Source organism: Setaria italica, chromosome IX (assembly GCF_000263155.2).
Source record: "Setaria italica strain Yugu1 chromosome IX, Setaria_italica_v2.0, whole genome shotgun sequence".
NCBI lineage: Eukaryota > Viridiplantae > Streptophyta > Magnoliopsida > Poales > Poaceae > Setaria > Setaria italica.
In genome coordinates, this window is record NC_028458.1 from 50,476,638 (window position 1) to 50,502,946 (window position 26,309).

A 26,309-nucleotide genomic window follows, 5' to 3' on the forward strand; every position below is an offset into this window, starting at 1 on the left:
ACGATGATGAAGATCAGCAGAACAGCAAGAGCTACAACAGGATACGGTGTTGACACAAATTGGTAAGTGGACAGCGGTGCTACTGATCACATCACCAATGAGTTAAGCAAGATGACGGTTCGTGATCGCTACAATGGGCGTGATCAAGTGCAGACTGCAAATGGAGCAGGTATGAAAATTAGTAAAATTGGGCACACTACCTTACATACCCCTGTTAGAAATTTACATCTAGATAATATTCTTCATGTACCTAGTGCTCACAAAAATCTTATCTCTGTTTATTGTTTAACCTCCGACAATAAAACCTTCCTTGAATTTCATCCAAATTATTTTCTTATCAAGGATAGGAAACGAAACAAGTTCTCCATCAAGGTAGATGCAGAGGCAGCCTGTATCCTCTCATGCCGAAGCAATCAGAAGGGGGTACAAAGAAGCAAGTTTATGGAGTTAATAAGCATCATCTTCCAAATGGCATAATCGTTTAGGTCATCCAGCGTTTTCTATAGTTAAGCGTGTTCTTAGAGATAATAATCTTCCTTTCATTAGTGATAAGAACATTGAGTCCGTGTGTGATTCCTGTCAGAAGCCAAGAGTCATCAATTACCTTATATTGTTTCAAATACCATGTCAAGTATGTTGGGATACGAGGTAGGCTACACTAGCGCAAAAAAAAAATTTCTACCGCGTAAACCAGAAAAACTGCCGTATAAGGATCACGGGATTACCACTCGACGCACTACTGGTGTGGAAGATGTAGATTCGCGTCGATGCAGCGAAGTGGATCAGCGTAGTCGTACGTAGTCGATCACGTCGACGTCCATCAACTCCTCAGCAGCTCGTCTACGTGCAGCAAGATCTCCCTCGTGCTGCGGCTCGTCGTTGGCTCGTCGGCGGCTCGTCGTGGCTCGTCGACGGCTCGTCCAAGTGCTGCAGGCGCAACACCTCCAAGGTATCCACACGTGCAGGGAGGAAGCGTTGCAAGCCGGACTGCTAGATCCGCGAGTTGCAACAAGCGAGGGCGTGGGAGGCACGGCAGATGTGTTTCGCCAAAAAGGTGTAAATCCTAGGGCGCCCCCACCCCTCTATTTATAGAGGTTCCTAACGGGCCTCTGGGTCCGAGGCCCATTAGTACTTCTAAACCTAATCCAACTCAGATCAGATCCGAATTGGGCTTCCAGCCCCTTAAGTGTGTGACCCTATGGGTTCGGATACATATAGACATGGCCCGAGTACTCCTACTCGGCCCAATAGTCGGTAGCGGCCTCTAGCAAGACGTGCCAACTCCTATACGCACACGAAGATCATATCAGACGAACCATCACAACATAATATACATGCTATTCCCTTTGCCTCACGATATTTGGTCTAGCTTCAAGCCGACCGTTCTTTCTCGATCCTGTGATTCGGAATCCCTTTGTAGGTTAACTATTAACCGTACGTAGCATGGCCATGCATTTTCGGATCCAATCACTCGAGGGGCCCAGAGATATCACTCTCAATCAGAGAGGGGCAAATCCCATCTTGATTGACCATGTCTCATAGCATGCTTCTTGACAAACCCGAAAGCTACCTTTATAACTACCCTGTTACGGCGTAGCGCTTGATAGCCCCTAAGTAGGTCGATCCACATCTTCAATACATGCGACAATCTCAGGTCTAAGGACAAAGCGTATATGTTGTTTAAAGAGAGAACTACTTCTCGTGTTGGGTCAGTCCTAACACATGTCTCCACATGTGTCCACATTATTAGTTCAACATCTCCATATCCATGACTTGTGAAACATAGTCATCAACTAATACATGTGCTAGTCTAATATTCATGTGTGTCCTCACATGAACTCCGACTAGGGACAACTTTAGAATAACCACACAAGTAAAGAGTTTCACATACAATTCACATAATTGCAAATCAATTCAAGTAGCCTTTAATGGATATTCAATGAACACAATATACAAATCATGGATACAAATGGAATATCATCATCTCTATGATTGCCTCTAGTGCATACCTCCAACAAAGTACTCCTCTTGCTTTAATCATTTCTAATGTTTGGGGTCCAGCACCTTTATCTGTTGTCCGCAACACCTATTATGTGAGTTTCATTGATGATTTCAGCAAGTACACATGCATATACCTTTTGAAAAAGGAGTCTGATGTTTTTCAAGTCTTCTATAATTTTTAGAATTTCGTAGAGAGGAAGTTCGATAGGAAAATTATCTCTATGCAAACGGATTAGGGGGGGAGAATATGAGAAACTCAGTTCCTTTTTTGATAAAATTAGCATCTCTCACAGAGTACCCTGTCCCCATGCTCATCAACAAAATAGTTTCGCTGAACGAAAACATCGTCATATAGTTGAAGTTGGATTGGCCCTCCTTGTGCATGCTTCTATACCCTTAAAATTTTGGGATGAAGCTTTCTTGACAACTACATATCTCATAAATCCCTTTCCTAGCAAAGTTCTTGGCTTTCAAACTCCTGTTCAGCGTCTCCTTCAAGAAACTTCAGATCATAACTCTCTTCGTACTTTTGGATGCGCAGTTTGGCCAAATCTACGACCATACAACACTAGGAAACTTGCGTTTCGCTCTACCAGATGCGTGTTCCTTGGCTATAGTTCCATGCATAAAGGATTTAAGTGCTTAGAACCTTCTTATGGTCAAGTATACATCTCACCGGATGTTGTCTTTGATGAACCATTTTTTCCTTTCTCTACTCTCCATCCTAATGCAGGAGCTCTCCTTCGCAAGGAAATTCTTCTATTGCCTCGTCATCTCAGAAATCCAAGGGGTCTTGGTGGTGCTAACCCTTTGTTTACTAAAGTTTCTGATGACCTCGGTGTTGAACAGGACAGGGCTGCACGGGATATCCCTGAAGAAAATTGGAGCCAAAGCGGTTGCTCCAATGCATTTTGTTCCCCCTATGCATCGACCGCAGAAAATCCGATCGGGTGATCCCAGGCAGATATGCTTGCCGCCGCCCTATCCCCGCCTGGCACACGATCCCATGAGGATCCGGCGTCAGCTTCCGGTCCTTCGGGAGCCACTGTGCCATCGTCGTGTGGGGTGGGGGGGGGGGGGGCAGAGCCGCCAGCACCACCAATGTCCACTCCCACTCCGCCAGCTGTCCAGTCTCCCGCGCATATGACCGACGTAGCGATGGGCGCTCCGGCTGGATCTTCTATGCCGCCATCTGGATCTAGTGCGCCACCTTCTTCTACAACAACAGGTGCTACCACAGAAGGGATTCCTCATGCATCGCCTGAACCAACGCCAGTGCACAGGACTAGAACAAGATTGCAGAGCGACATCGTAAAGCCTAAGAAGCTGTATGATGGGATGGTCAGGTATGGTCACTTTTGTTCTACAGGAGAACCGGAAGTGTTCAAGAGGCGTTGAGTGACTCAAAGTGGAGAAAAGCTATGGAAGATGAGTATATTGCATTACTTCGGAATCAAACTTAACACCTTGTGCCAAGGCAAGAAGGAAAAAAATTAATTGACTGCAAGTGGGTGTACAAGATCAAGAAAAAGGCAAATGGTACAATTAACAGGTATAAAGCCCGGTTAGTAGCAAAAGGCTTCAAGCAACGATATGGTATTACTTATGAGGATACTTTCTATCCTATTGTCAAAATTGCTACTGTCAGACATGTGTTATCCATTGTAGTGTCTAGGGGATGGTGCTTGAGGCAACTAGATGTTTAGAATGCGTTTTTGCATGGTGTTCTAGAAGAAGTATATATGAGACAGCCACCAGGTTTTGAGAGTGCGAATGCTCCACATCTTGTGTGCAAGCTTGACAAGGCCATCTATGGATTAAAGCAAGCACCAGGAGCCTGGTAATCTAGTTGGGTCCAAGACTTCAAAATCTGACACCTCTCTCTTTATTTACAAGAAGGGACATATAACAATTTTTATGTTGATTTATGTGGATGATATTATAGATACCAGTTCCTCTCAGGAAGCTACTGTGGCACTACTTCAAGACCTTAAGAAAGACTTTGCACTAAAGGATCTTGAAGAGTTACATTACTTCTAGGAATTGAAGTGAAGAAGGAAAGGGATGGCATACATCTGTCACAAGGAAAATATGCAGAAGATATTTTGGCTCGTGTTGGAATGGCAAAGTGCAAACCTTCACTTACACCTCTTTCTACTACAGAGAAGTTGTCATGTCATGAAGGAGTGGCGCTTGGTCTAAAGGATAGTACTCGGTATATAAATATTGTAGGTGCTCTTCAATACCTCACCCTCACGAGACCTGATCTTGCTTATCCAGTAAACAAGGTATGTCAGTTTTTGCACTCTCCCACCACAGTTCATTGAACTGTCATTAAAAGGATCTTGAGGTATGTCAAATACACCTGAGAGGTCAGGTTAAAACTTCAGAAATCAAGCTCATCTCTTGTTAGTGTCTTTTCTGATGCTGATTGGACTGGTAGTATTGATGATAGAAGATCCACTAGTGGTTTTGCTGTATTCTTTGGAGGAAATCTTATTTCATGGAGTGCAAGAAAACAAGCTACCGTGTCACGTTCGAGTACTGAAGCTGAGTATAAGTCAATGGCAAATGCAACGCCTGAGGTAATATGGTTACAATTTTTGTTAGCAGATTTTGGTGTGCTTCTCTAGGAACCGCCATGTTTGTGGTGTGACTTGGGTGCTACATACTTGAAAGGATCTAGGATGTCGACTAGAGGGGGGGTGAATAGTCAAACCTGAAAATTTTACACTTCGGACAAACATATAAAAAATTTCGAAAATTTCCGGAGACTGTTCCGAAAATATTCCAACGTTCGGAAATTTTTGGAGAAATCTTCGGATTTTTCCGATTTTCAACGAGAAACAATTACAACATCAAGATAAACTTGGTGAAAAATAAATCAACGAATATAGGTTATGCAACAGGTTATTTTAGGCTTTTGGCACAAGATAGAGCTTGAAACTTGATAGAAATGTAGATCGAGCACAAACCCTAGAAATATACTCTATGGTTAAGTATGAATGAATTAAGAACAGCAAGCACAAGAGGCATAAGGATTTGTTTACCGTAGTTTGGATTCCTTCACCGAGGAATCCTACGTCTCCGTTAGGTGCTTCCAATGAAGCCGGGTTGCACTCAACCCTTTCCCCACTTCACTTCTTGATTTCTTCCCTTACGGAGGCGAAATCGAAGCCTTCACAAATTTCCCGCGGCACACCACAAGCTTGGGTGCTCACTGGGCGATGCCTAGCCGTCTAGGAGGCTTGACCTCCAAGAGTAACAAACGTCATGAAGATCTCTTGCTATGAACTCGAGTGCTCAAGGATGGATGTGCTCACTTTCACTCAATCTTTCAATCCCTCACCCCAAATATCTTCTCTTCTCAAATCTCTTGCAATAATAGAGATGGGAGGGCTCAAAAGGGCTATGGACATGTGTTTTTCGTGTGGGGAACCAGCAGCTCCAAATGTGAGAGGAGGAGGGGTATAAATACCATCCCCAAAAACTAGCCGTTGGGTTGTTAAATTCTGAAATATTCCGAAAATCTTCGGATTCTTCCCGAAAATCCTCCGGAAACTTCTGGAACCCCAAAACTAGCCGTTAGGGGTTAATTTCCAGAAATTTCCGGAATTTTATTCGAAGATCTCCGGAATTTTTCGAAGGTCCACTGGACAGCACAAGTCACCTAAGAAAAGATGCCATAACTTTTTACTCCGGGCTCCGAATTCGATGATCTTGGACTCTATGGAAAGATTATTCAGAGAAGTATCCATTCCAACTGAAAATAAGCTCTGATACCACCCGGTGCAAGTGTTGTGATAAGTGTTTCTCTCATGTTAGTACTTGGAATGTTAGGTTTGAGCACCAAGACATAAGCGAAGCTGTCCACGTTGCATCCCTCTTGATAGTACGGTATTACCTATACTCATGATCAAAGAATAAACAGAATATAAATCACTTGCGCTTGAATATATTCACCATGCCGCTTTTCTTCAAAATAACACTTTGAGGGGTTCCCAAGTATTTCTTTCTCTCTTTCTTGAGCATTATCCTCCTTGAGCTAGTGACTTTGAGGTTCATCATCATATATGGTCAACAATAAACTTGACATCCTCAATTCACTTCAATCTTATGATTCAACAATTATTTGATACTTTAAATTCCTTAACTCCTCATGGCTTGATTAGTTCCTTGAAGTTCTCCTAAGTACAAGCTTCTTCACCCTTGCAAAGATTCATCGGCCCAAGTCACCACTTGCCCTTCACCCTTGCTTAGTACCTCGTAGCTACATCCTTGTTTGACTTCTTTATCCTATCTTGCCATCTCAAGTTAAGCTTTTCTTTGCATCAACAATAAATACCCATTGAAATCCACTTCTTCAATAAATGAACTTGATTCATACTTGAATATCATTCTTATACCAACATATGATCAAGTAATCTTTCATCTTAACTTTTCTTGAAATACTAAGTACTTGGTCCAATATCTTCTTTCTTGATAATAAGGAATACAATCCATGTGAACAAGCAACCTATCATTGAAATTCCATTCAATTCACCATTGCTCTTGTTCACTTATATCATTGTTGTAATCTTGATCAATTCTCATGCAATTTTCAACTTTCTTTGATTATTCAAGCAAACAACTAATGAGACAATATAATTTCACTTCCATCTTTGTATCTTTCACTCAATTCAATATTTGCTTTTCATTTCTTTACTTTTGCATGCTTCATATGACATGAGCTTAACTCTTTCATTTCTAATAAAACCTTACCAAATCTCAACAAACTTATTAATCCTTTAATTGCTTTTGTCATTCAATCACCAAAACCCACAAGGGACCTAGATGCTTTTTCAATACTTGTCAGCTAATCCTGCCTTCCATGCTAGAGCCAAGCATATCGAAATAGACTTTCACTTCGTACGTGAACGTAGGACAAATAAGCAACTGCAAGTTCAGTTTATACCAACCGGAAATCAGTTGGCTGATGGTTTCACAAAGGCTCTTCCTGTTCGTAAGTTTGAGAACTTCAGGAACAATCTGAATCTTCAAGTGAGCAGAAGTTTCGATTTAGAGGGGATGTTGGAAGTATTGTCGTCGTATGTAAACCGAGGACCAGGTTGTTGGACTCATTAGCTATCAAGAGTTGTAGATATAGTTCGGTTATGTAGATATAAAGTAAATTAAAATTTAAATGTATCCTATAGGATCACAACTGAATCTAATCACAACTACCTGCGATTGAAATCTCTTCGAGGTGTTTTATACCTCCTATATAAACATGTACCGTGACAATGCCATGCAGGCAACCACGTTCCTTCCATCTGACAGAGTGATCATGGACTCGTGGTTGCCGGAACCCCATAAGCAGAGGGGAACCGAGCAGCATTTTCTGTCGATCCCGTGTGTTGGATCTTGGATGCTTATTGAATCACAGGTCTGAATTTGTAAGGAACAGAGAGCTAACTTGGCCATGATGGTAATCGGCAGGTACAGGTTAAGCTTACGAGTAGGAATTCGTTCCAGAGAAGAAGATGCAGAATTAGCAACTCAAATCGAAATTCATTGAAACTGGGTTTAGTACAAAGTACAAACACGACGCTGATCCACAAAACGCAAGGCTTTGCGGTACACGGCCACCACTCTCAAACCAGCTGAAGTCGTAGTACCCGGACGCTAACATTTCGGACGCAAAATGTGAAGAACAACAGACTCCACACGGACGACACACGGTTTTAGAGCAGGAGCGACCAGGAACTTCCCGGCTCTAGCCGGAGATCTGGATGGACTTGACGTCGGGCTTCTTGACCTCCTCCTTGGGCACGGTGACGGTGAGCACGCCGTTCTCCATGGACGCCTTGATCTGCTCCGTCTTGGCGTTCTCCGGCAGCCTGAACCTGCGCAGGAACTTGCCGCTGCTGCGCTCCACGCGGTGCCACGTGTCCGTCTTCTCCTCCTGCTCCTTGTTGCGCTCGCCGCTGATCTGGAGCACGTTGCCGTCCTCAACCTCCACCTTCACCTCCTCATTCTTCAGCCCCGGGACGTCGGCCTTGAACACGTGCGCCTCCGGGGTCTCCTTCCAGTCGATCCGCGCGCCGGCGAAGGCGGCCGTCTCCGAGTTGGTGCTCGCAAACGAGGGGAAGAGGCTGCTGCTGCCGGAGCCGAAGGCGAAGCCCTGGAAGGGGTCCCAGTCGAGGGAGAAGGGGTCGAACACGTTGCTGCGGCGGATCAGCGACATGGTTGATCGGTTGGTGTGGTTTGCTTGGTGTTTAAGTGACGCGGGAGATTGGGATTGTGGTTGTTTCGGCGATTGGGGGCTTCGTGTGTGTTTCTTGTGGTTCTTGACGAGCGTCTGACGCGGGGACGAGTCCATTTATAGCAGGCGACGGGAAGGCTACCTGTGGGCTTCCAGAAATATCTCGTGTTATATGGCATGGGCTAGAAGCTACTAGATCCTATATGGGCCTAAATTTGTACAGTTATACGTAATGGATTTAGCCTGCTAGAATGATCTGGAACATTCGACTACCTCTCTCTCCGTTTGCTAAACGGGTCAAGTACGATGATCGTGGCCCAGTCCAAGTCCAGTAGCAACCAGCCATTTCGCGCCCGAGCCAGAACTATCCAGAAGCCCACTGCCGCCTTAAGCGCCCGTCGCTCACTCGTCGGATCGCTATAAATTCATGCCGCCCCGCCGCATCAGAGTCAGCAAGCAAATACCGAAGCAACGATCAGAAGCCTCTCAACAACTCCAAGCACCCAAAAAAAAATCCAACAATGTCGCTGATCCGCCGCAGCAACGTGTTCGACCCCTTCTCCCTCGACCTCTGGGACCCCTTCCAGGGCTTCCCGTTCGGCTCCGGCAGCGGCAGCCTCTTCCCTCGCATCCCCTCTGACTCCGAGACCGCGGCGTTCGCCGGCGCGCGCATCGACTGGAAGGAGACGCCCGAGGCTCATGTGTTCACGGCCGATGTCCCGGGGCTCAAGAAGGAGGAGGTGAAGGTGGAGGTTGAGGACGGCAACGTGCTCCAGATCAGCGGCGAGCGGAGCAAAGAGCAGGAGGAGAAGAACGACAAGTGGCACAGGGTGGAGCGCAGCAGCGGCAAGTTCCTGCGCCGGTTCAGGCTGCCGGAGAACGCCAAGACGGAGCAGATCAAGGCGTCCATGGAGAACGGCGTGCTCACCGTCACCGTGCCCAAGGAGGAGGTCAAGAAGCCGGAGGTCAAGCCCGTCCAGATCACCGGCTAGGAGCCTAGGAAGGAAGGAGCACGCGTGCCCCGTGGAGCTTGGAGCTGCAAGGACCTGTTCAGGAACGAATGCGTTGTGTTGTGTGGGGTGGTTTCAGTTTACACCGTGTGGTTCTGTAAACAAGCTTTGTTCGAGTTCTGGGCGTTTCGGCGTGCCACAATTGCGTGACAGTCGAGACGTTTGTGTTGTCTTTGTTCTTACTAGTGTCTTGAATAAACGAGAGAGTGATACAGACTCTATTTTGTAAAATCTGTAAGATTTCAGAGAGTCGTTTATCAGAGAACTAACTCTGTTTTCCTCCTCTCTGCAACCAACTCCCTTCTTTCCCTGCCTTAATCATGTGCTCACACATGTCATACTATAATTCCAATTCCAAACAGAATGTGCAAAAACCTTTTAAAGTCCTGTAATATGTAGCATATGAAAATTGAAACCATAGATGATGTTCTAAATGTCATATATTTGAGAGCGGATGGAGTAAGAAAACTAGTAACTCTGCTTTTTCCCCTATTGATCCCTGCTCTCACCGTCACACGTTTGTCATGCTACCATTCCAATTCCAAACAGAATGTGCGATCACCTTTTGAAGTTCTGTAGCAGATGAAAATTGTAACCATAGATGATGAATCCCCTCCCTAACTTGATCTAGTTAGACTTTGCAACTCAAGAACGGAATTCTTCAAAAATGGATTTTCCCCATCATCAAAATAAAATTCTACAATATATAGACCCTATTTGGCAGGGCTTATTTTGGCTTCGGCTTCACCTGTTTTACGCAAATTAAGACACTGTAGCGTAAAGCTGTTAAAATGAATAGGTGGAGCCAGTTTTTTTTTCTTCACGGCTTTTTACTTCAACGGTGGCTTTTTACTTCAACGGTGAAGTCGTTTTGGGGAAGCCCTCCCAAACGGCCCATACTGTATTGTTGATCTTAGCTGTCCATCTGATGAAAATGAAACAGCTCTCGCGTTAAGCGGGCACATTCACGCCAGGAATTTCTCCACCTTGTCCACTTCCTCCACGCTCCCAATGTACAGGGGCACTCTTTGGTGGATCTGCACGGCAAGAGCACAAAGATTAATTGATATCGAATTCAGCAGGGCAAATGTGCTAATTGAGAATCGATGCATCCATCTCATCCTCTTAAGAGTCTTTTACATTCTTACCTCTGTGGGCGTGATGTCAAGAATCCTCTGGTGTCCATCGGATCCCTTGCCGCCGGCCTGCTCGACGATGAAGCTCATGGGCGCGCACTCGTAGAGCAGGCGCAGCTTGCCGTTCTTGCTCTTCCTGTCCCTGGGGTACCCGTAGATCCCTCCGTAGAGCAGCGTGCGGTGGAAGTCGCCGACGAGGCTGCCGATGTAGCGCGCGGAGTAGGGCTTGCCGGAGTCGCCGGGCTCCTTGAGGCTGTCCATGTACTTCTTGAGCTTGTCGTCCCAGAGCGCGTAGTTGCCCTCGTTGAAGGCGTAGATCTTGCCGGCCTTGGGGATCTGCACCTTCTCCTGCGTCAGCACGAACTCCCCGTACATGGGGTCCAGCGTGAACACGTACACACCCGCGCCCAGGGTGAGCACGAAGATCACCGAGCTCGAGTACATGCAGTAGCCGGCGGCCAGCAGGTTGCTCCCCGGCTGGCACACGCTCACGACGCACCTCTGCTCCACCGAATCGAGCTGCAGTAGGGTTAGAGATGCCGCATTCGTTATTTTGTTAACACGTAGTAGGATAGAACATGGAACGAACTGCGTATGAGCCAGGACAGGAGGAGGGGAGGCCTTGGCGGCACACTCCTCCCTGGAGGTATTGTCGTGATATCCTCTCCCGTTTGGAAGTATGGGTTGAAAAACTTTCGGTGTTGGCGGCATCTGCGGATGTCGCCTTTCCTTCTTAGAGGCTGCGCTGAGGAAAACTCCTCACTAGCTTGTTTCTTGTGGCGTGCAGGAAGATATTTTTGCGCCCCGTATTTTGGAGGTTTGTCGGCTTTTGTTTCTTGTTGTGTTTGTATGTTGTCGCCTCCTTCGTGAGGGTGTTTTGTTTTTATTTGGTGTGTGGGGGTTTTATACCGAAAACTTCTTCTCTTTCAATACATGCCCGGCATTATCTCGTCGGTTGCTTTAAAAAAAAAAAGAGGAGGGGAGCCAGGATTGGCACGTACGGTCCCGCTGTTTTCAACGTCGGCGAGGCACTCGTCGTTGGGGGCGTAGATGCCGAAGATGGAGCCGGTGGAGACGGCGGCGTCGATGTTGGAGGAGCCGTCGAGTGGGTCGAACACGACGATGTAGTTGCCGGAGTAGCTCTCCTCCACCGCCACCGGCACGTCCTCCTCCTCCGACGCGATCACCCCGGTGCGCCCGCTCGACTTGAGGCAGTTAGAAAACACCTGCGCGCGCGGGGGCGTCGTGCTCGTGATGGTCATGTTGCTCGCGTAGTTGTCATGCTGATGAATTTCCTGTGAATCGAGGGCGGGTCGCTTACCTCGTTGGAGACGACGTCGAGCTTCTTCTGGTCCTCGCCCTGCACGTTGACGGCGCCCTGGACGCCGGTGAGGTTGGAGATGGGCGCGCGCTGCACGAGCGCCGCGATCTGCTTGCACGCCGTGGAGATGCTGGCCAGCACGATGGTCATCTCGTTGTCGATCACCCCGGCCTGCTCCTGCTTCAGAAGCCACGTCGTGAGCGTCACGATCTCATAGCTGCTCTTCGTGCTGCTCGCCTCCGTCGCCGCGGGCGCCGTGTCCACGGCCGCCATGCACCGCACGCTGGCACCCGACGCCGCGCCCCTGCTGGCGGGCCTCCTGGATTGGCCGAGAAAGGAGAGGCGGCATCGGAGGGAGGCCGCCTGCTGGCGGGAGAGCAGGAGCAAGTGGGAGGAGGTGGCTGCGGCGGCGGCCATGGCTGCTGATGGCACGTGCGCTCGTCTCTGCTCTTGCCGCGGCTACCTCGTGCTCGTGGTGATGGCTTCTTGTCGTGTTCCATTGGTTTCGGGGTTGGGGTTTGTGTGGCTTGGGAGAGGGAGTGTGGATTGGGGGAAGAATTGTGAGGACGGCGTTGCCTTAGCTAGCTTGAGGTTGTAGCCATCTCACCAACTTTTTTTTGGATAAAACGCCACGTCACCAACTTGTACGGCTGCACCGCTTGTGCGCCTGAGTCACACACCTTCTGACTACTTGATCACTGGATCCTAGCGGAAGTGCTTATTCGATCAGGCAAACTAAAATTCACTGAAATGCCACTGGATTTTGCTCATTTGCTGGTGACAACGACGGTTCATATCTTTCAGTTTTCGATATTTAAATTTGAAACAAATGAAACGGTACAAGGTACATGATCCATTCTTTTGGACGGATGTTGTTTTGTTTGCCACAAGTCTGTCTGTTTGCCACAAGTCCGTCTGTACTCTGTAGTCTGTAACCCACCCATGGAGCAGCAGCAGCACAGACGAGAAATAAGTGGGCCTTTTATACATCGGCCCAGTCTATACAAGACCCTGTTCCACGGCCCAATACGACCATGACCCAACAAAATGGCCCCTCATCATCATCCATCCAAAACCTTCTTCATCGGCCCAACTATCAAACTACGCTTTGCGTTCCTGGGGATGAACGTGGCCTGCCTGAAAAGCGTCAGTAGTTCGTACTTCTTCGGAGCGGCAGTGGAGATTTCTTTAGAGCGCCCCTACTTACACAGTTACATCTCTCAATCCCAGATAGAGTGATTTGATGGTATACAACAAGTTACATTAAATACACTTCAAACCTGATGTTATTTCGCCATCCGATCTGATCGTCTGAATATCACGACAGCTTCCCGCTAACATCAGTAGGGTAGAACGAAGGATCTGCACAATAAATTTCTCACCTAATATCACACTGCGATGTCTTCTTCTCACTCTGACTATGATAGCGGATCATCCCTGAACATAACAGCCATTACTAGCGCCGGCACCAACCGTTTCAACTAATGGAAAAAGGATTTGCCTGAGACGAGCTCCCTCTGATCTCCTCGGAATGTTGGAGTTTAGCAAACTGCACTCACCGGAATCTTTCGTAGCAGGATACCAAGCGATCATAGAACAGCGCCTATGTGTTTCTACTAACTGAACATTCCAAGGCAATCTGCATGACAAACAGTACTCTGTATTGTAGTGTTGTGCTTTACATCGACTTGTCGACAGGTTCAACAAACTTGTCCTCTTCCAATGATTTGCACCTTGTCCTAGCCATAGCCAGCCATCTTTTGCTAGCAACCGATCGGGAAGCACAGGCGCCTCAGTAGACACAAAACTCCGTGGCCGTGTCGTGCCGTGTCAGAAGTACAGACAAATACACTTGTCGAGAAAGAACTCTTCGCTTGTTTTGTTCCCTTCACGAGCAACGGAATCTTCGAGTTATCATCGTAAGCTTTGTCCAGAATGTCTCTGATTCACTCGAGCATTTCGGAATCACCGTCTTGATGTTATCACGCTCCTCGTCATCTTTGGAAATGTCGTGCCCTCGGTAGGTCAATGCCAACTATGTTGAATTATACGCGCCAGTGTGAATCCAAAGACGCATTTCAGTCAGTAGTGGAAGAAAACACCGATGACGAATTAGTCAACTGGCAGGCCTACTCCCTAACCCGCTGTTTCCTACTGCACGGAACGGGAAACCTACCGGCAAATTTCCCGAAGTTCCAACTGCAATTGCTACACCAGCTATGGTACACGGTACTAATAAACACACAGGCTTCCCAGAACTTCTGCTCTGTCCGGCAGCTGGTTGACCCGACTCGGTAAAACGAATAACTGAAGAACGGTCACCTTTTCCCTGGCAAGCAAGCAAGGACCGTTACCTTTTGCCAAAAAAACGTACTCTCGCACTGCGGGTTTCCCTAACGCTGCCATGATAATAGTGTTGAAAAATAAGGCATGGCAAAAGCACCTGCCTTTTTCTCTGTAGACGACCGACCATTTCTAGGCCTTGTTTACTTCCCAATTTGGGAGTGGCCAAATTGATATTTTGCCATAAATGCGCAACTGTAGCATTTCGTTTGTATTTGTGAATTATTGTTCAAACATTGACTAATTAGGCTCAAAAGATTCGTCTCGCAAAGTACAATAAAAATGTGCAATTAGTTTTTGATTTCGTCTACATTTAGTATTCCATGCATGTACCGCAAGTTTGATGTGATGGGGAATCTTCTTTTTGCGTAGGGTCAAAGTTGGAAGTTGGGAGTGAAGTAAACAAGGTTCCAATAATTTCGGTGGAGTCAGAGGCATCGCCACTCGATCGCTGATGCGAGCGCGAGAAGAAATCGCCGTCACCCCCACGTTCTTTTCCTCTTCATTTCAGCACGCGTCGCTCTCGACACAAAAATTTCGCCGCAGATTGTGCAGAGAACAACAGGCACATAACGATCTCAACCTCTCGGGTCTGAAACCCTCTCGTTCACTACTAGCTCGATCGGGGACACTAACTTTTTTGACTTGTGATCCCCGGCAGCATCTCTCATCGCACGCCCATTCCGCTGTGCCGCCGCCGCTTGCTACTTGCCGAGTGCCCAACCCACGCCGTGGTGTGGATGTCCTTGGCGAGAACGCGGCCATCTCCCTCCATCCGATTCCGAGCTCGGCACCGGCGCATTAGGAGGAGCCGACGCGGACGGCCTCGCTTTACAGCTCGAAAGCGCCGGGCACGCCTCGTGTTTTCCATCGCGGGTTGCGGTCGGCCGCCCGCGCGCGCGGCTTTCGCGCACCCACCACCGGGCGCGGGGCGAAGCGACCAGATGATTGGGTCGCCGAGCCGATCCGGTTGGTTGCGCGCTCCAGGACAGTGCGGGAAACCAGTGATCCGTTTCCGCTACGATGACGTCTCCTCGGCAACCCGACGTGGAGGGACCCCGCCGGCTCCAGTCCAACGCAATGCATCGTGTGCGTGCGCGGTGCGCCGCCCGTTAGGTGCCGTGTGCGGCTGTGCCGAGCTGCGGCGGCCTGCTGTCGCGGTTGCGGTGGTAACATGTAACATGCCAAATTGGAATCGCCGTCGCCGACGCTGATCTCACGATGCTCTTATTTGACGATCGGGGTGGGGTGGTCTTTGTCTGCATCCTTGTCCTGTACACGCAGACGAGCTAGTAGCTCCAGGATTCAGCTTTGTTTGTGCTTTGTTTTTTTCCTTCTCTTTGACCTGTTACGGCGGCTTATTATCCGGCTGGATCGTATCCGTTCTGTCACCTGCCTAACCCCCTCTGTACCCTCTTCCTCCAAACCAAATTGCTTTTGACTTCATTTCCCTGAGACATTAAAAAACCTGGAGTCTCATCTCATCAGTACTCCGCAATATTTTCAGTTATTGGTCATCGGCTCCTTTGAATGAATGAATGGATTGTCGGTAACGTGCAAAGCGGCCAATATTTCCACGCCGATGTGACCACCGGAACCACCCCCACTCCTCTCCCCTCTCTAGTGGGCGCACCACGAGCAGTAAGGGGTGCCGTTCGTTACCGCCGGTGGTGAAAGCGTCGGCGTCCGAGGAGTCCGGCGATGTCGGGGGCCTGCTTTGACGTGAGATCAGCGAACTGTGGCGTCACTAGCATTTCAGTTATAGCACGAAAGGCGCGGGCTGCTCACCGGATTTAAGATCGCGGTGTCTGGTTGTTGGGGGATACCACGTCGAGCGCAAAGCAAAATGATACTATCCCCGTCACTGTGGCAGCCGGCAACCGGTGGATGCCACCAGCAAACCCGGCTCACCAATCGTGACAGCGCCCGGACGCCCGGGCGGCCGGTGGTCTCGCGCCGGCCGGTGAACCACGCAACGCAAGGGACATGGCCCAGCACTCGCTCCATGCTGTAATAAGATCCCGTAATAAAGATTCATCGAATCAGCCTCCGTCAATCGCAATTATCCGATACGCAATAATGTGCATCTAGATCGTGTTAATGATGAGTCAATTTCCAGACATTGTCTGTGATACCACGGCTTGATTGATTAGAATACAGGATCGGCATGTATTGCAGCTGGCTGTATCGGATCGAATCGGGAACAGTAAACCACGAGGAATGTTGGTCTGATTGGCCCGTGGATCGATTATTCTCCCGTGCCGAGCCGGAGCCGGACACCTGTAGAGCGCGGTCGATCGCGGCAATGATGAGGATCGAGGACAGAGTGGTGGAGGCCATGGCCTGGCTGCCTGACTGGCCAGTTAGCAGCTAGCAGCAGCAACAACCTGGTTGGCACGTCGGAGGAAGCCCGCAGGCGACAGGATCAATCCCCACCCCCACGAACGCGAATACAATAAAACGCCGCGCGCGCGCGGGGCAGCACGCACGGCGCGGTGCGCGGCCGACGCAAGCGTCCACCGCCAGCAGCGTAGAAACCCATCCGGCCGCGCGCCCTTCGCCGCCCCCGCCGGCCGGCGCCGCGCGAGGCAGCAGGCCGGCTGGCGGCTGGCCCAACCACCGGGGGAGGGAGAGGAGGCACCGGTGAAAACTGCGTCACGTCCACCTGTTTTTGCCAGGACCGGGCTAGCAATCGAGCGCCGATCATTGCGGCACCTAACGCGGGGGCCCCTAGCGAATTCGAGTGCACGCGCGAACGTCAACAGAATACAGATCCGAGCCCCAAATCTTTCGAGGCTAGTAGTACCAGTCACGTAGGCCGCGTACCGGTTTTGGAAAGGGACCTGGCCGTGATGGCAGCGGATTTGATTGCGCGGTCGTACGCCGTGGTGGGGAAACGAACTGCGATGGGAGTGAGCCGAGCCGTAGCGTTTGGTGGGTGTGGTGGTGGGTGCATCTCGGCTTCTTCCGTTCTGGGCGAGCCTTGGAGTTCAAAGCGAGTACGTACGCAGAGCACGGCATGGTCCGTGGACGGTCAATCTTGAGTTCTTGACCAAAAGTGGACAGTTAGGATTGTTCCCTAAGAACTTGGGCGTCACCACTCACCAGTCTGAACACTGATCAACCAGTATACTAACAGTATCAGTATGCAAGTCCAAAACGGGCCATCTCCATTACAGTTTACTAGACCAAGCAAAGCATCGGTGGTGTTTCTTGTTCAAAGAAAAACACTGGCATTTTTACCAACCCACCCAACGATCAGGCTGTGCTGAGTCCACAGAAACTCCCATGCAGACTCTCGGAAAGGGAGTGCATATGTGGGAACACTACACAACGGCCAATAGGGCCGTGTCTCGCGAAAGGGCATCGTGTAGTCGTATGTGCACACGCACGACGAAATCTGTCTGGACCAAAAAAGATGGGGAAATTTTTAACGGGTAGCAGAGAGCGTGCGGCCACGACGACCAAACTTGTCGCAAAATAAAGAAAGGCCCCACCTGCCAGCAGCCCGCACGACCCATCAAAATCGGTACAAGTCCACCGAGGCCCAGGACTGGGAGGGGAGGGAGGCACATAACACGCCGCGCTCCGGAGGACTTTCTGCTGGGCAGACACCGTCGAGAAAGAAAGAGATCATCAGGCCCGCCGCACCCGCGCCGCGGCACAAACCAACGGGGAAGAGGGGAGGCCGTGAGGTTCTCTGCGCCTACGCGCGCGCCCGCGCCGTCTGATGAGGAAGCTCTGCCCGAACCTGGAGCGCGATGACGCGCTGGACACGGTGCTGGAGGTGCCCATCCCGGAGGAGATGTTCTCCGGCGGCGGCGGCGGCGGCTCCCGGGGCTCCAGGTTCGGCTGCACCAACGCCTTCGTCAAGGCGTGGACGCGGTCGCACGCCGCCGACCGGTCCGGCGCGGGGGAGCCCTGCTCCATGAGCCGCGGGGAGCTGCAGCTCATGCTCGGCGTCATCGGCGCGCCGCTCATCCCGCTGCCCGTCCACCACGCCAAGCAGTCGCCGTCCTCCGTCCTCTGCGAGCAGCTCAAGGCCGATCCCATTGTACGTACGATTACGATCGATCTCGAACGGACGACGACCAGCATTTCTCATCGGTTTATTGATGATCGTTCTTGATGACGAGCTGATCGGCGGAATATTTGTCCATCTTTATGCGCTGACTCCAGGAGTCGTCGTCGGCGAAGTACATCGTGCAGCAGTACATCGCGGCGTCGGGCGGGGAATGGGCGCTGAACAAGGTGACCAGCATGTACGCGATGGGCAAGGTGCGGATGACCGCCGCGGAGCTCAACAGCAGCGACGGAGACGCCCACGGCGGCGGCGGTGGAGGCGGAAGCGGAGGCACCGGCCACGGGCACCGCGGCGGGAAGAAGGGCGGCAAGGGCTGCGGCGGCGAGGTCGGCGGGTTCGTGCTGTGGCAGAAGAAGCCGGAGCTGTGGTGCCTGGAGCTCGTCGTGTCCGGCTGCAAGATCAGCGCCGGCAGCGACGGCAAGGTCGCGTGGCGCCAGACGCCGTGGCACCAGTCGCACGCCTCCCGCGGCCCCCCGCGCCCGCTCCGCCGGTCGCTCCAGGTGCGTCGCGTACCCTACGCCCGCCTCCCCGCACGTGATTTCGTGTACGTTTTCCCAGCTAGCACCGCACTGTCCACGCCGTGTGTTCATGGGTACTTTCCATATGCACACACCTAGGACCCGTCGAATGCACGATCGCGCGTCGTATTCCAGCTCAAAACACACTCATCTCAACCCCCACCAGTAAGTTCGTTCAACTCACCAACCAGATGAACTCGCGACAAAGCCAACCTGAATCTGATGTCGTTGCTGTTTCATTGCGTTTTATCGTTCCTGGTGCTGGACAATGGAACGGACTGGATGCTACAGCGCGTAGCATGTATACGTCCACTCCAGTCTCACTGAATGGACAAGCCATCATGTTTGTAGATGCCTGCGTCAGGGCATGTCGATCTCCCCTGCATATACTGTCGGCAGGACAGGGCAGGCAGATCGAACTCGCACCCGGACCAGAGAGATATCATGTGGCCTTTTCAGCACTCGCCGAAATAATATCAGCGAAGCGAGGAGGCCCGAGCTGCGAGCCGAGACCGAGGTCCGGGCCAGTGTCGGGGATAAGGCCGAGTGGTTTCTCTCATCATTAGCTACCATGATCGTGAGATCCAGGCGCCGGTCGGTACACGGATTCGGAGACTCTCATCATTGGCCGGTGCAGCACCTTGTCCTTGTCGACGACGGGAGGGGTCTGTCATTAGCGGAACAGCCGCTGCGGGGAGGCCACACGCGTAGGCGCTTAGCGCGGGGGCAGCGTGATTAGGGGTCGGCCTCGGCCGGGCCGGGTCCCTGGTCCTTGTTGAGCAGCACCCAACGTGCGGCCATGTGCGCGGGGGCGCGGCCGGACACATCACGTGGACATGGGCCTAGCGAGAGGAGACGCCTCGCGCGCCATCATCAATCGGTTGGTGGCGCGCGGCCTGTCAGCGGCGAGCGGCCGGTTCCACCCGACTCTCCCCGCTAATCGCGCTGCACCAACCTGATGAACTCATGAACAGCAACGGGCCAGGCAGGGAAGAGAAAGGATAGTATAATCTCGCGCCCTCCGCGTGCTCGATCGCTGATTTGACCGTCGGGTCAACCACAGCTTGTTCGTTAAGCCGACACTGCTTGCGTTTACTAATGCTGATCCGTGTGTAAATTGCATTCACCACGTTTCCACACACGTAACGACTTTTTTTCTTACTGCAACTTGATTGAATGGACCGACGCGGGTGAAGCTGCTGACTGAACGTTTGCATGGCTTTGACGTGCAGGGCCTCGACCCGCAGCTGACGGCGAGCCTGTTCGCGGACTCGGTGTGCATCGGCGAACGGAGCGTCGACGGCGAGGACTGCTTCGTGCTCAAGGTGGAGGCGGAGGCGTCGAGCCTGCGGGCGCGCAACAGCAGCAGCGTCGAGATCATCCGGCACACCGTGTGGGGCTACTTCAGCCAGCGCACGGGCCTGCTGGTGCAGCTCGAGGACTCGCACCTGCTGCAGATCAGGTCCAGCGGCGGCACCGGCGGGAGCGTCTTCTGGGAGACCACCATGGAGTCCCGCCTCGGGGACTACCGCGCCGTCGACGGCGTCAACATCGCCCACTCCGGCCGCACCGCCGTCTCGCTCGTCAGGTTCGGGGACTGCCAGGACGGCAACACCAGGACGCGCATGGAGGAGGCGTGGGACATCGAGGAGGTGGACTTCAACATCTGGGGCCTGTCCATGGACTGCTTCCTGCCGCCCAGCGACCTCAGGGAGGGCAAGGAGACCCAGGACGTGGCCGTCGTCAAGGCTGACGCACGGCCGCCGCCGATAAGGATACCGGCGGTGACCGTGCGCGTTGGACCGTCGCAGGTGGCCGCCGTGAACATGGACGACTCAGACTCGCTCATCGCGCGGTCATGACTACTACTCATGACAGACGTACTTACAGTGTTGAGTGAAGAGCAGAAACTTGTTTACTATAAGATTATACTTGTGGTAAGATCTGTAAATATGTTCCAGGTTGAGATTCTTTTTCCCCTTCGAGGTGTGGATTTACCTCAGCTAGAAATGAGGCCAGGAGTGAGTAGTGAGTAATCCGAACTAGGTATTCCAGTAGCTGTGTTGTAATGTCATGCTCTGTCCCTGTAAATCTGAAAGAATATCCCAATTCTGCCCTGCCACAATGCTAGACTATCATTTGTCCTGCTCATAAGCTTCAGGTAGACTTCTCTGGTAAAACAATTTCCATGCTGCAACACAATTGCTGCAGCTTTAAAAAGAAACACATTTGCTGCAGTCCTGAAGGCTGCAGGAGGATCACATTCAGAAATGATAGTGCATGCAACTTCAGACATCCAGATAGAGGTTCAGCGGGTGCATAAGTGCTGCTGCTGATGCAACGGCCACTATGAAAAAGGGGTCCCAATAGACAGGAGGTGTGTATCCTTTCAGCATAGAAGCAACTGACAAGGGGTGAACATATAAAGGGTAACTAAGCGCTGAGATGGACCTTGCAGCCACATCATAGCAGCAGTCATACAACATCAACATGTACAGATAGCTACCTCTAAAGCAGATTGCACAGGGATTGTCACTTTGGATATGCGTATTGCATATGGACCATAGGACCATGGTATATTGATCCCACAGGCACTACACAACTGAAGAGAGGACACAGAAAGAACATACATTTAATTGCAACAAGCTAGGCTCGGCCTACAGGAGAAAGAGGTGGCCGATGGGGCACATAGCTGGTCGGAGCTCTACCTTGACTGGCTGCCATGGTCTTGAGCTCATGATTGGCAAGGAGATCATGCTCTTGCGCTGCTTGCGAAGCAACTTGCATCCTGCTAGGGAACCTCCCATGAAGCATCACTATACACATTGCAAAAGCTTGAAGTAAAGCAATGGATGATCTGAATTCCACTGTATACAGCCCCTCTTTGAAGGAAATCATACTGAAGGCATTCCTGTCTTCTCGCGATCGACCCTGCAAATACAGGTTTATATATTTGGTCGTAACAAAATAAATTCTGGACATATGTGAAATAAAGAAAGAAAGAAAGAAAGAAGACCAGTGCACACCTGAGCTAGAAGCTCAAATCGCTGGCTGCCATCCATTGCCTGGTTAGCCTGAATGGCATCATTTTCTGGGGCCGCACCAGTGAGGACACTCAGGATGCAACCTTCATCCCATCCACCACAGTCACAAGTTCCTCCTGATTTCCACCTCTCGATCAAAGGCAATGGCTGCCCAGATGTCGATGTGCCATGGAAGCCATCAGGTAGTACGGCAATAACATTGGCTGAACCAGAATTAGCATTCCTGGTACAAGGCTGGAAGTTTCCCAATGGGGGGCAACCGCAGCCAATCGGCGCCGAATTATTTTGTCCCACATTCTGTGAAGATGATTGACTTGAAGTTTCTGCTTCTTGCTGAGGAAGTGCGCTGATAAAAGCTGCAAGCTCTCCGCTGATGTGTGAATCGCCTGATTCTTCAGATGATGGTAGAAATTCGGAACCAACCAACACAAACTCCCTGTGTACATGAATATTCTTTGTGTGGTGGCATCTTGATTTTCGGCGTGTGACCTTTAATTCTCCAACTATGCTGGATAACAGGTGATGTTTCTTGTTCTTACCCCCTGCCTTGATCCAAGCTCCACTTTTTTTCTTAGGTTCTTCAACAGTGAATACAGCATATGTGCTTTCCAGATCATCCTTCTCAGAGATGCTCTTCTTTCTCACAGTGGCTGCCAGGATATCAGACTCACCATACGACAGCATGAATAAAGGCAAGCCATTCTTCCATGCTAGCTGCAGAAGCGCTTGCCTTGTCGTTGGTGAATCCTTTTCTTGCTGGAGGTATCTTGCACTGTTTAACAGCACATGAGGAGGCTGGTTTATGTTTGCTTCAGTTGGATAATTCGAATTGACTACCATATCAACTGACCTTCGCTGCACATTCTGTGGCACTGATCTGCCCATGTCCAGAGACTGTTTAGTGGTATTGACTGGAAGATGACACTTCGGAACAAATGAAGGTCGTACTGGACTAGAATGTCTTGGCTTTAATATTGGATCTAACATCCTCCTCAATGGGCTTCGCCTACCTTTGCTGTTGGATGATGACCTGTCTCCTATTTTATCAACAGAGGGCACTGCATCAGGTTGTCGAGCACATGGTGTCTCCTTCAGGCTAGAGCTGCGGCTCACTCGATTCATCCCAGAACCTAGATGGCGATCAGGCACCCTATCACTGAACTTTGCAGAACATTGGGGAGGATTCTCAGCGCCACTCATGGCAGATCGGTTTCGGTTACCGTTCTTACTTAGTTTTGCATCTGTACCAACAAAATTATCTCTAGCTTCAGTGCTAGTGGTGCCAATCTCTTTAGCAGCTGAATCTATGATGGGAAGTGGACATGAGTATGGAATTCGAGGAAATTCATGGGATGGCTCAATATCCTCCAAGAAAACATCAGGTAACCTACTGCCATTTCTAGGTGTGTCCATCACAGCATCAGATATTAGTGACTCAAAATTTTCACCATTCAAGACACTGCTCTGTTCAGGATCATTACACATGGAATCATTGTTATTTGATGTGAAGAAATTCTTCCCAATTTTATCACTGTCTGTAAAGAGTCTACGAGAACAGTGATGGACAACATCTTCAATCTTCCTTCTAGTCTCTTCATCTTCACCCATTTCATGTCTTCCAAAACTTCTAGAGGAAGAACCTAGAGAGTCTGCGGGTAAAGAAACATTCCTGAGACCCGAGCCAACATAATTACAGCTGTTCTCTGGAGAGAGATGTTTACCATGCCCTGGCAACAAGCTCAATACGGCAGAATTTGGACTAGGTGAATATCTGGCCGTCCCATGCTGTTTATCCGACAGTCTACTCTGCTGAGCTCTGATGGATGAATGGTGATGGTCACTCATGGGGGTAGATTGATTACTCTCAAGAGATCTGCTGCTGGGGCTTGCGGAAGAATGTGATGGAGATGAGAATAATACAGACCTACTAGTATTAGATGGAGAGGCTCCATGGCTTCTAGCGAGCTCATGCTTTTGTTGCTGAGACCAGTTAGCCAGAAGGCCCCACTCAAGAACTCCAACATTCAATGCCTTGTCTTGAAGATGGTCAGCTGTCTCTTTACGCTGTAAATAAGAAGGAACATTTGACATATGCTTGACAAGTTCATCAACAGTAGTCGTCTTTCGACCAGGCCATGGTTTTGAGCCCTTCATGCATGCAGCCTTTTCCCCACTCCAAGACTCCCGTTGCCTTCGGAACTTATCATTCTTTGCAACTCTGATTCTATCTTCAATTTTTCCATCTACATTTCCATTGGCTGCTGTGACCCTGTCCTTCGGCACGTGCGCAATTTGGTCATGCTGTGAATTTCCCTTCTTTTGTCCATCACGACCTGATATGATCTTCACATTCCTTTCGCTGCTAAACTGTCCTTTCGTTGGCATCTTTATGATGGGTGATCATATGAAGCAGAAGTTTCAGGTATCTTTGTGAATGAACAATACACGGTTATCACTAGATTCAATTCAATGTCCTGAGGTTGAAACAGAGGATCAGGAAACCACACTTCCCTATAACCTGAAAATGCAAAAAGTAGTCAAAAAATTATGAGATAATAACGGCAACTTCTTTATGGAGGAAGATACAAATTCACTGTAATGAATCATCAGCATGAAAGTAGCAGGCAGCAAAACTACAGTTCAATACTTTGTTATGTTAAAAAATATTAAGAATTAAGAATGTGTCGTGTATGATTAATTTATTCTGTCTCCCGGGAATCTTGTATGTATGGTTTATGCTGTTTCTACATGTCTGCAGTGCGGAGGGGGCTTGTCCACGGACAGCTTTTGGCATAATAATGTTCTGTTGAGGACATGTCCATAATCTTGCATGCAAGATATAGAAAAATTAATTAAAAAAGCTCCCACTAATGATAAAAAGACACACCAAAAAGTACTAAAAGATGGCTTGATGCTAATATCCATACACTACTGCAGAACGCCTGTTCCTTCCAAAATAAAGAAAAGTATATGCAACTGCCAGGGGACCAGGCAGCCATCAATACTCGATAGTTACTTCAGTCCTAATGCATGCAACGGAGCATCTGTTCTTGTTTGCATGATGAAAAAACGGATCTTTCCCGTTTGATTGTCTTTACTGGCTTGAAAAAGAAAAAAAGAGTCCAATGATCCTATGCTTAACATGGGACTCTTACTGTGAGTGACAGTAAACCTGCAGGTTCAAAACAAAAGCTCCAAATTGCTGGTTAAAAGTATATCACGAGCTGGGCTGAAACAAAACTCGATTTTTTGTTGTCTTCGATTTTGCAGATTAGCCACAGATTGCATAGCTACAGCTAAAGAAATGGGGAACAAAGAAGACAACATTGCGAGCCGCGACAGTAAACCCAACCAGAAACCCCTTCACTCTCTCTACCCCCCAAATCCCCTAAAGAATCGAATCAGCCCACATTTCCCAGAAATCGAAACGAACGAACACCTGAACCGAGGTGAGCACATACCAGCTGGCCCGAAGGAATCGACCACTCATAGTCGCCAAATCATCAAGATCCAGGTCGGGGATCACGCGAACAGATCTGCCACTCCTGCAGCAGCGCCAAGAAGAAAGATCAGCAAGCGACCACAGGAAAACAGTGTAAAATGGCCACTGCAAACAAAAGAAAAGATGCATCACCTGAGGGAAAGGGAGAGACGACGAAGCGAGAGCTCGCTGCAGTGGCGGATGAGGGAGAGAGAGCAAGTGGACTGGATAGAGACCTGCGGCGGATTGGTATAGCATGGGGGTTGGAGGCGTGGTGGGAGTAGTAGGAGCCGCAGTGCTACACTGCCTACTGCTACTCCCCCTATCCCCCCTCCTATATGCGATAGGTTGGGTGAGCAGGTAGGTGGCCGGTGCCGGCGCGACTGTGGTGCGGCCCGCGTGCCCCGCTGCTGGCCTTGCTGCTCCACTCCTCTGTCCTCCCCGCGTTTCACCTCACGTTTCTACTTGTACCTCCACCCTTGTGAGCCGGAGGGTGGGGCGTGAGGGGTCTGCGGCAGTGGAGGAAAGCACGAAACTGAGCTGTTTCGTTGTCGTCGTCGGCGTCGGGATCACGAGGGGGAGGAGGAGGCGATTGGATGGGACGGGTGATGGATCGGATCTTGAAGTGGTGGGAACGGGGAGAGGGAGGGGGCGCTGCGGTAAAAGAAAAGCGCGGGGGCGGACGGACGGCAGGAGCTTGTCGCGGCAGTGCGGCGGGCGTGAGGTGTGTGCGCGAGGATGAGGTCAGCAGCGTCTGCCCTGGCACGGCGCCCGGCGCAGGGGCGGACGGCGACTTTCGATCTAGGCAACGTTAGGCCGTGTTTAGTTTGGCGAATTTGGGGTGCTAAATTACTGTTACAGCACTGTAGCACACTGTAGCGTTTCGTTTGTATTTGTGAATTATTGTCCAAATATTGACTAATTAGGCTCAAAAGATTCGTCTCGCAAAGTACAACAAAACTGTGCAATTAGTTTTTAATTTCATCTACATTTAGTACTCCATGCATGTACCGCAAGTTTGATGTGATGGGGAATCTTCTTTTTGCATAGTGTCAAAGTTGGGAGTTGGGAGTAACTAAACATGGCCTTAGTTTCCTCAACTTTAACACTATGCAAAAAGAAAATTC

At 49.9% G+C, this 26,309-nt stretch overlaps 5 protein-coding genes across 5 annotated transcripts; 2 read left to right on the plus strand and 3 right to left on the minus strand.

The window, feature by feature from the left end:
- Nucleotides 1-7,531: 7,531 nt before the first annotated feature.
- On the minus strand, nucleotides 7,532-8,326 carry LOC101771349 (17.9 kDa class I heat shock protein). The gene has a single exon (XM_004984610.2). The coding sequence runs from the start codon at nucleotides 8,225-8,227 to the stop codon at nucleotides 7,757-7,759; it is 471 nt and encodes a 156-aa protein (XP_004984667.1). The 5' UTR covers nucleotides 8,228-8,326; the 3' UTR covers nucleotides 7,532-7,756.
- A 376-nt stretch (nucleotides 8,327-8,702) lies between these two features.
- Nucleotides 8,703-9,521, plus strand: LOC101770955 (17.4 kDa class I heat shock protein). The gene has a single exon (XM_004984609.2). It carries the CDS (start codon nucleotides 8,767-8,769, stop codon nucleotides 9,235-9,237), a length of 471 nt encoding a protein of 156 aa, XP_004984666.1. The 5' UTR covers nucleotides 8,703-8,766; the 3' UTR covers nucleotides 9,238-9,521.
- A 287-nt stretch (nucleotides 9,522-9,808) lies between these two features.
- Nucleotides 9,809-12,202, minus strand: LOC101770545 (fructose-1,6-bisphosphatase, chloroplastic). The gene is made up of 4 exons (XM_004984608.4): nucleotides 11,713-12,202; nucleotides 11,393-11,617; nucleotides 10,404-10,910; nucleotides 9,809-10,292 (listed from the first exon to the last, which is right to left on the minus strand). The coding sequence occupies exons 1-4, from the start codon at nucleotides 12,127-12,129 to the stop codon at nucleotides 10,221-10,223; spliced, it is 1,221 nt and encodes a 406-aa protein (XP_004984665.1). The 5' UTR covers nucleotides 12,130-12,202; the 3' UTR covers nucleotides 9,809-10,220.
- Nucleotides 12,203-17,598: 5,396 nt separating this feature from the next.
- Nucleotides 17,599-20,806, plus strand: LOC101770153. The gene is made up of 3 exons (XM_004984607.4): nucleotides 17,599-18,109; nucleotides 18,235-18,639; nucleotides 19,890-20,806. The coding sequence occupies exons 1-3, from the start codon at nucleotides 17,786-17,788 to the stop codon at nucleotides 20,517-20,519; spliced, it is 1,359 nt and encodes a 452-aa protein (XP_004984664.1). The 5' UTR covers nucleotides 17,599-17,785; the 3' UTR covers nucleotides 20,520-20,806.
- A 210-nt stretch (nucleotides 20,807-21,016) lies between these two features.
- Nucleotides 21,017-25,848, minus strand: LOC101769742. The gene is made up of 4 exons (XM_004984606.3): nucleotides 25,336-25,848; nucleotides 25,163-25,246; nucleotides 21,684-24,219; nucleotides 21,017-21,588 (listed from the first exon to the last, which is right to left on the minus strand). The coding sequence occupies exons 3-4, from the start codon at nucleotides 24,084-24,086 to the stop codon at nucleotides 21,304-21,306; spliced, it is 2,688 nt and encodes an 895-aa protein (XP_004984663.1). The 5' UTR covers nucleotides 24,087-24,219; nucleotides 25,163-25,246; nucleotides 25,336-25,848; the 3' UTR covers nucleotides 21,017-21,303.
- Nucleotides 25,849-26,309: the final 461 nt, after the last annotated feature.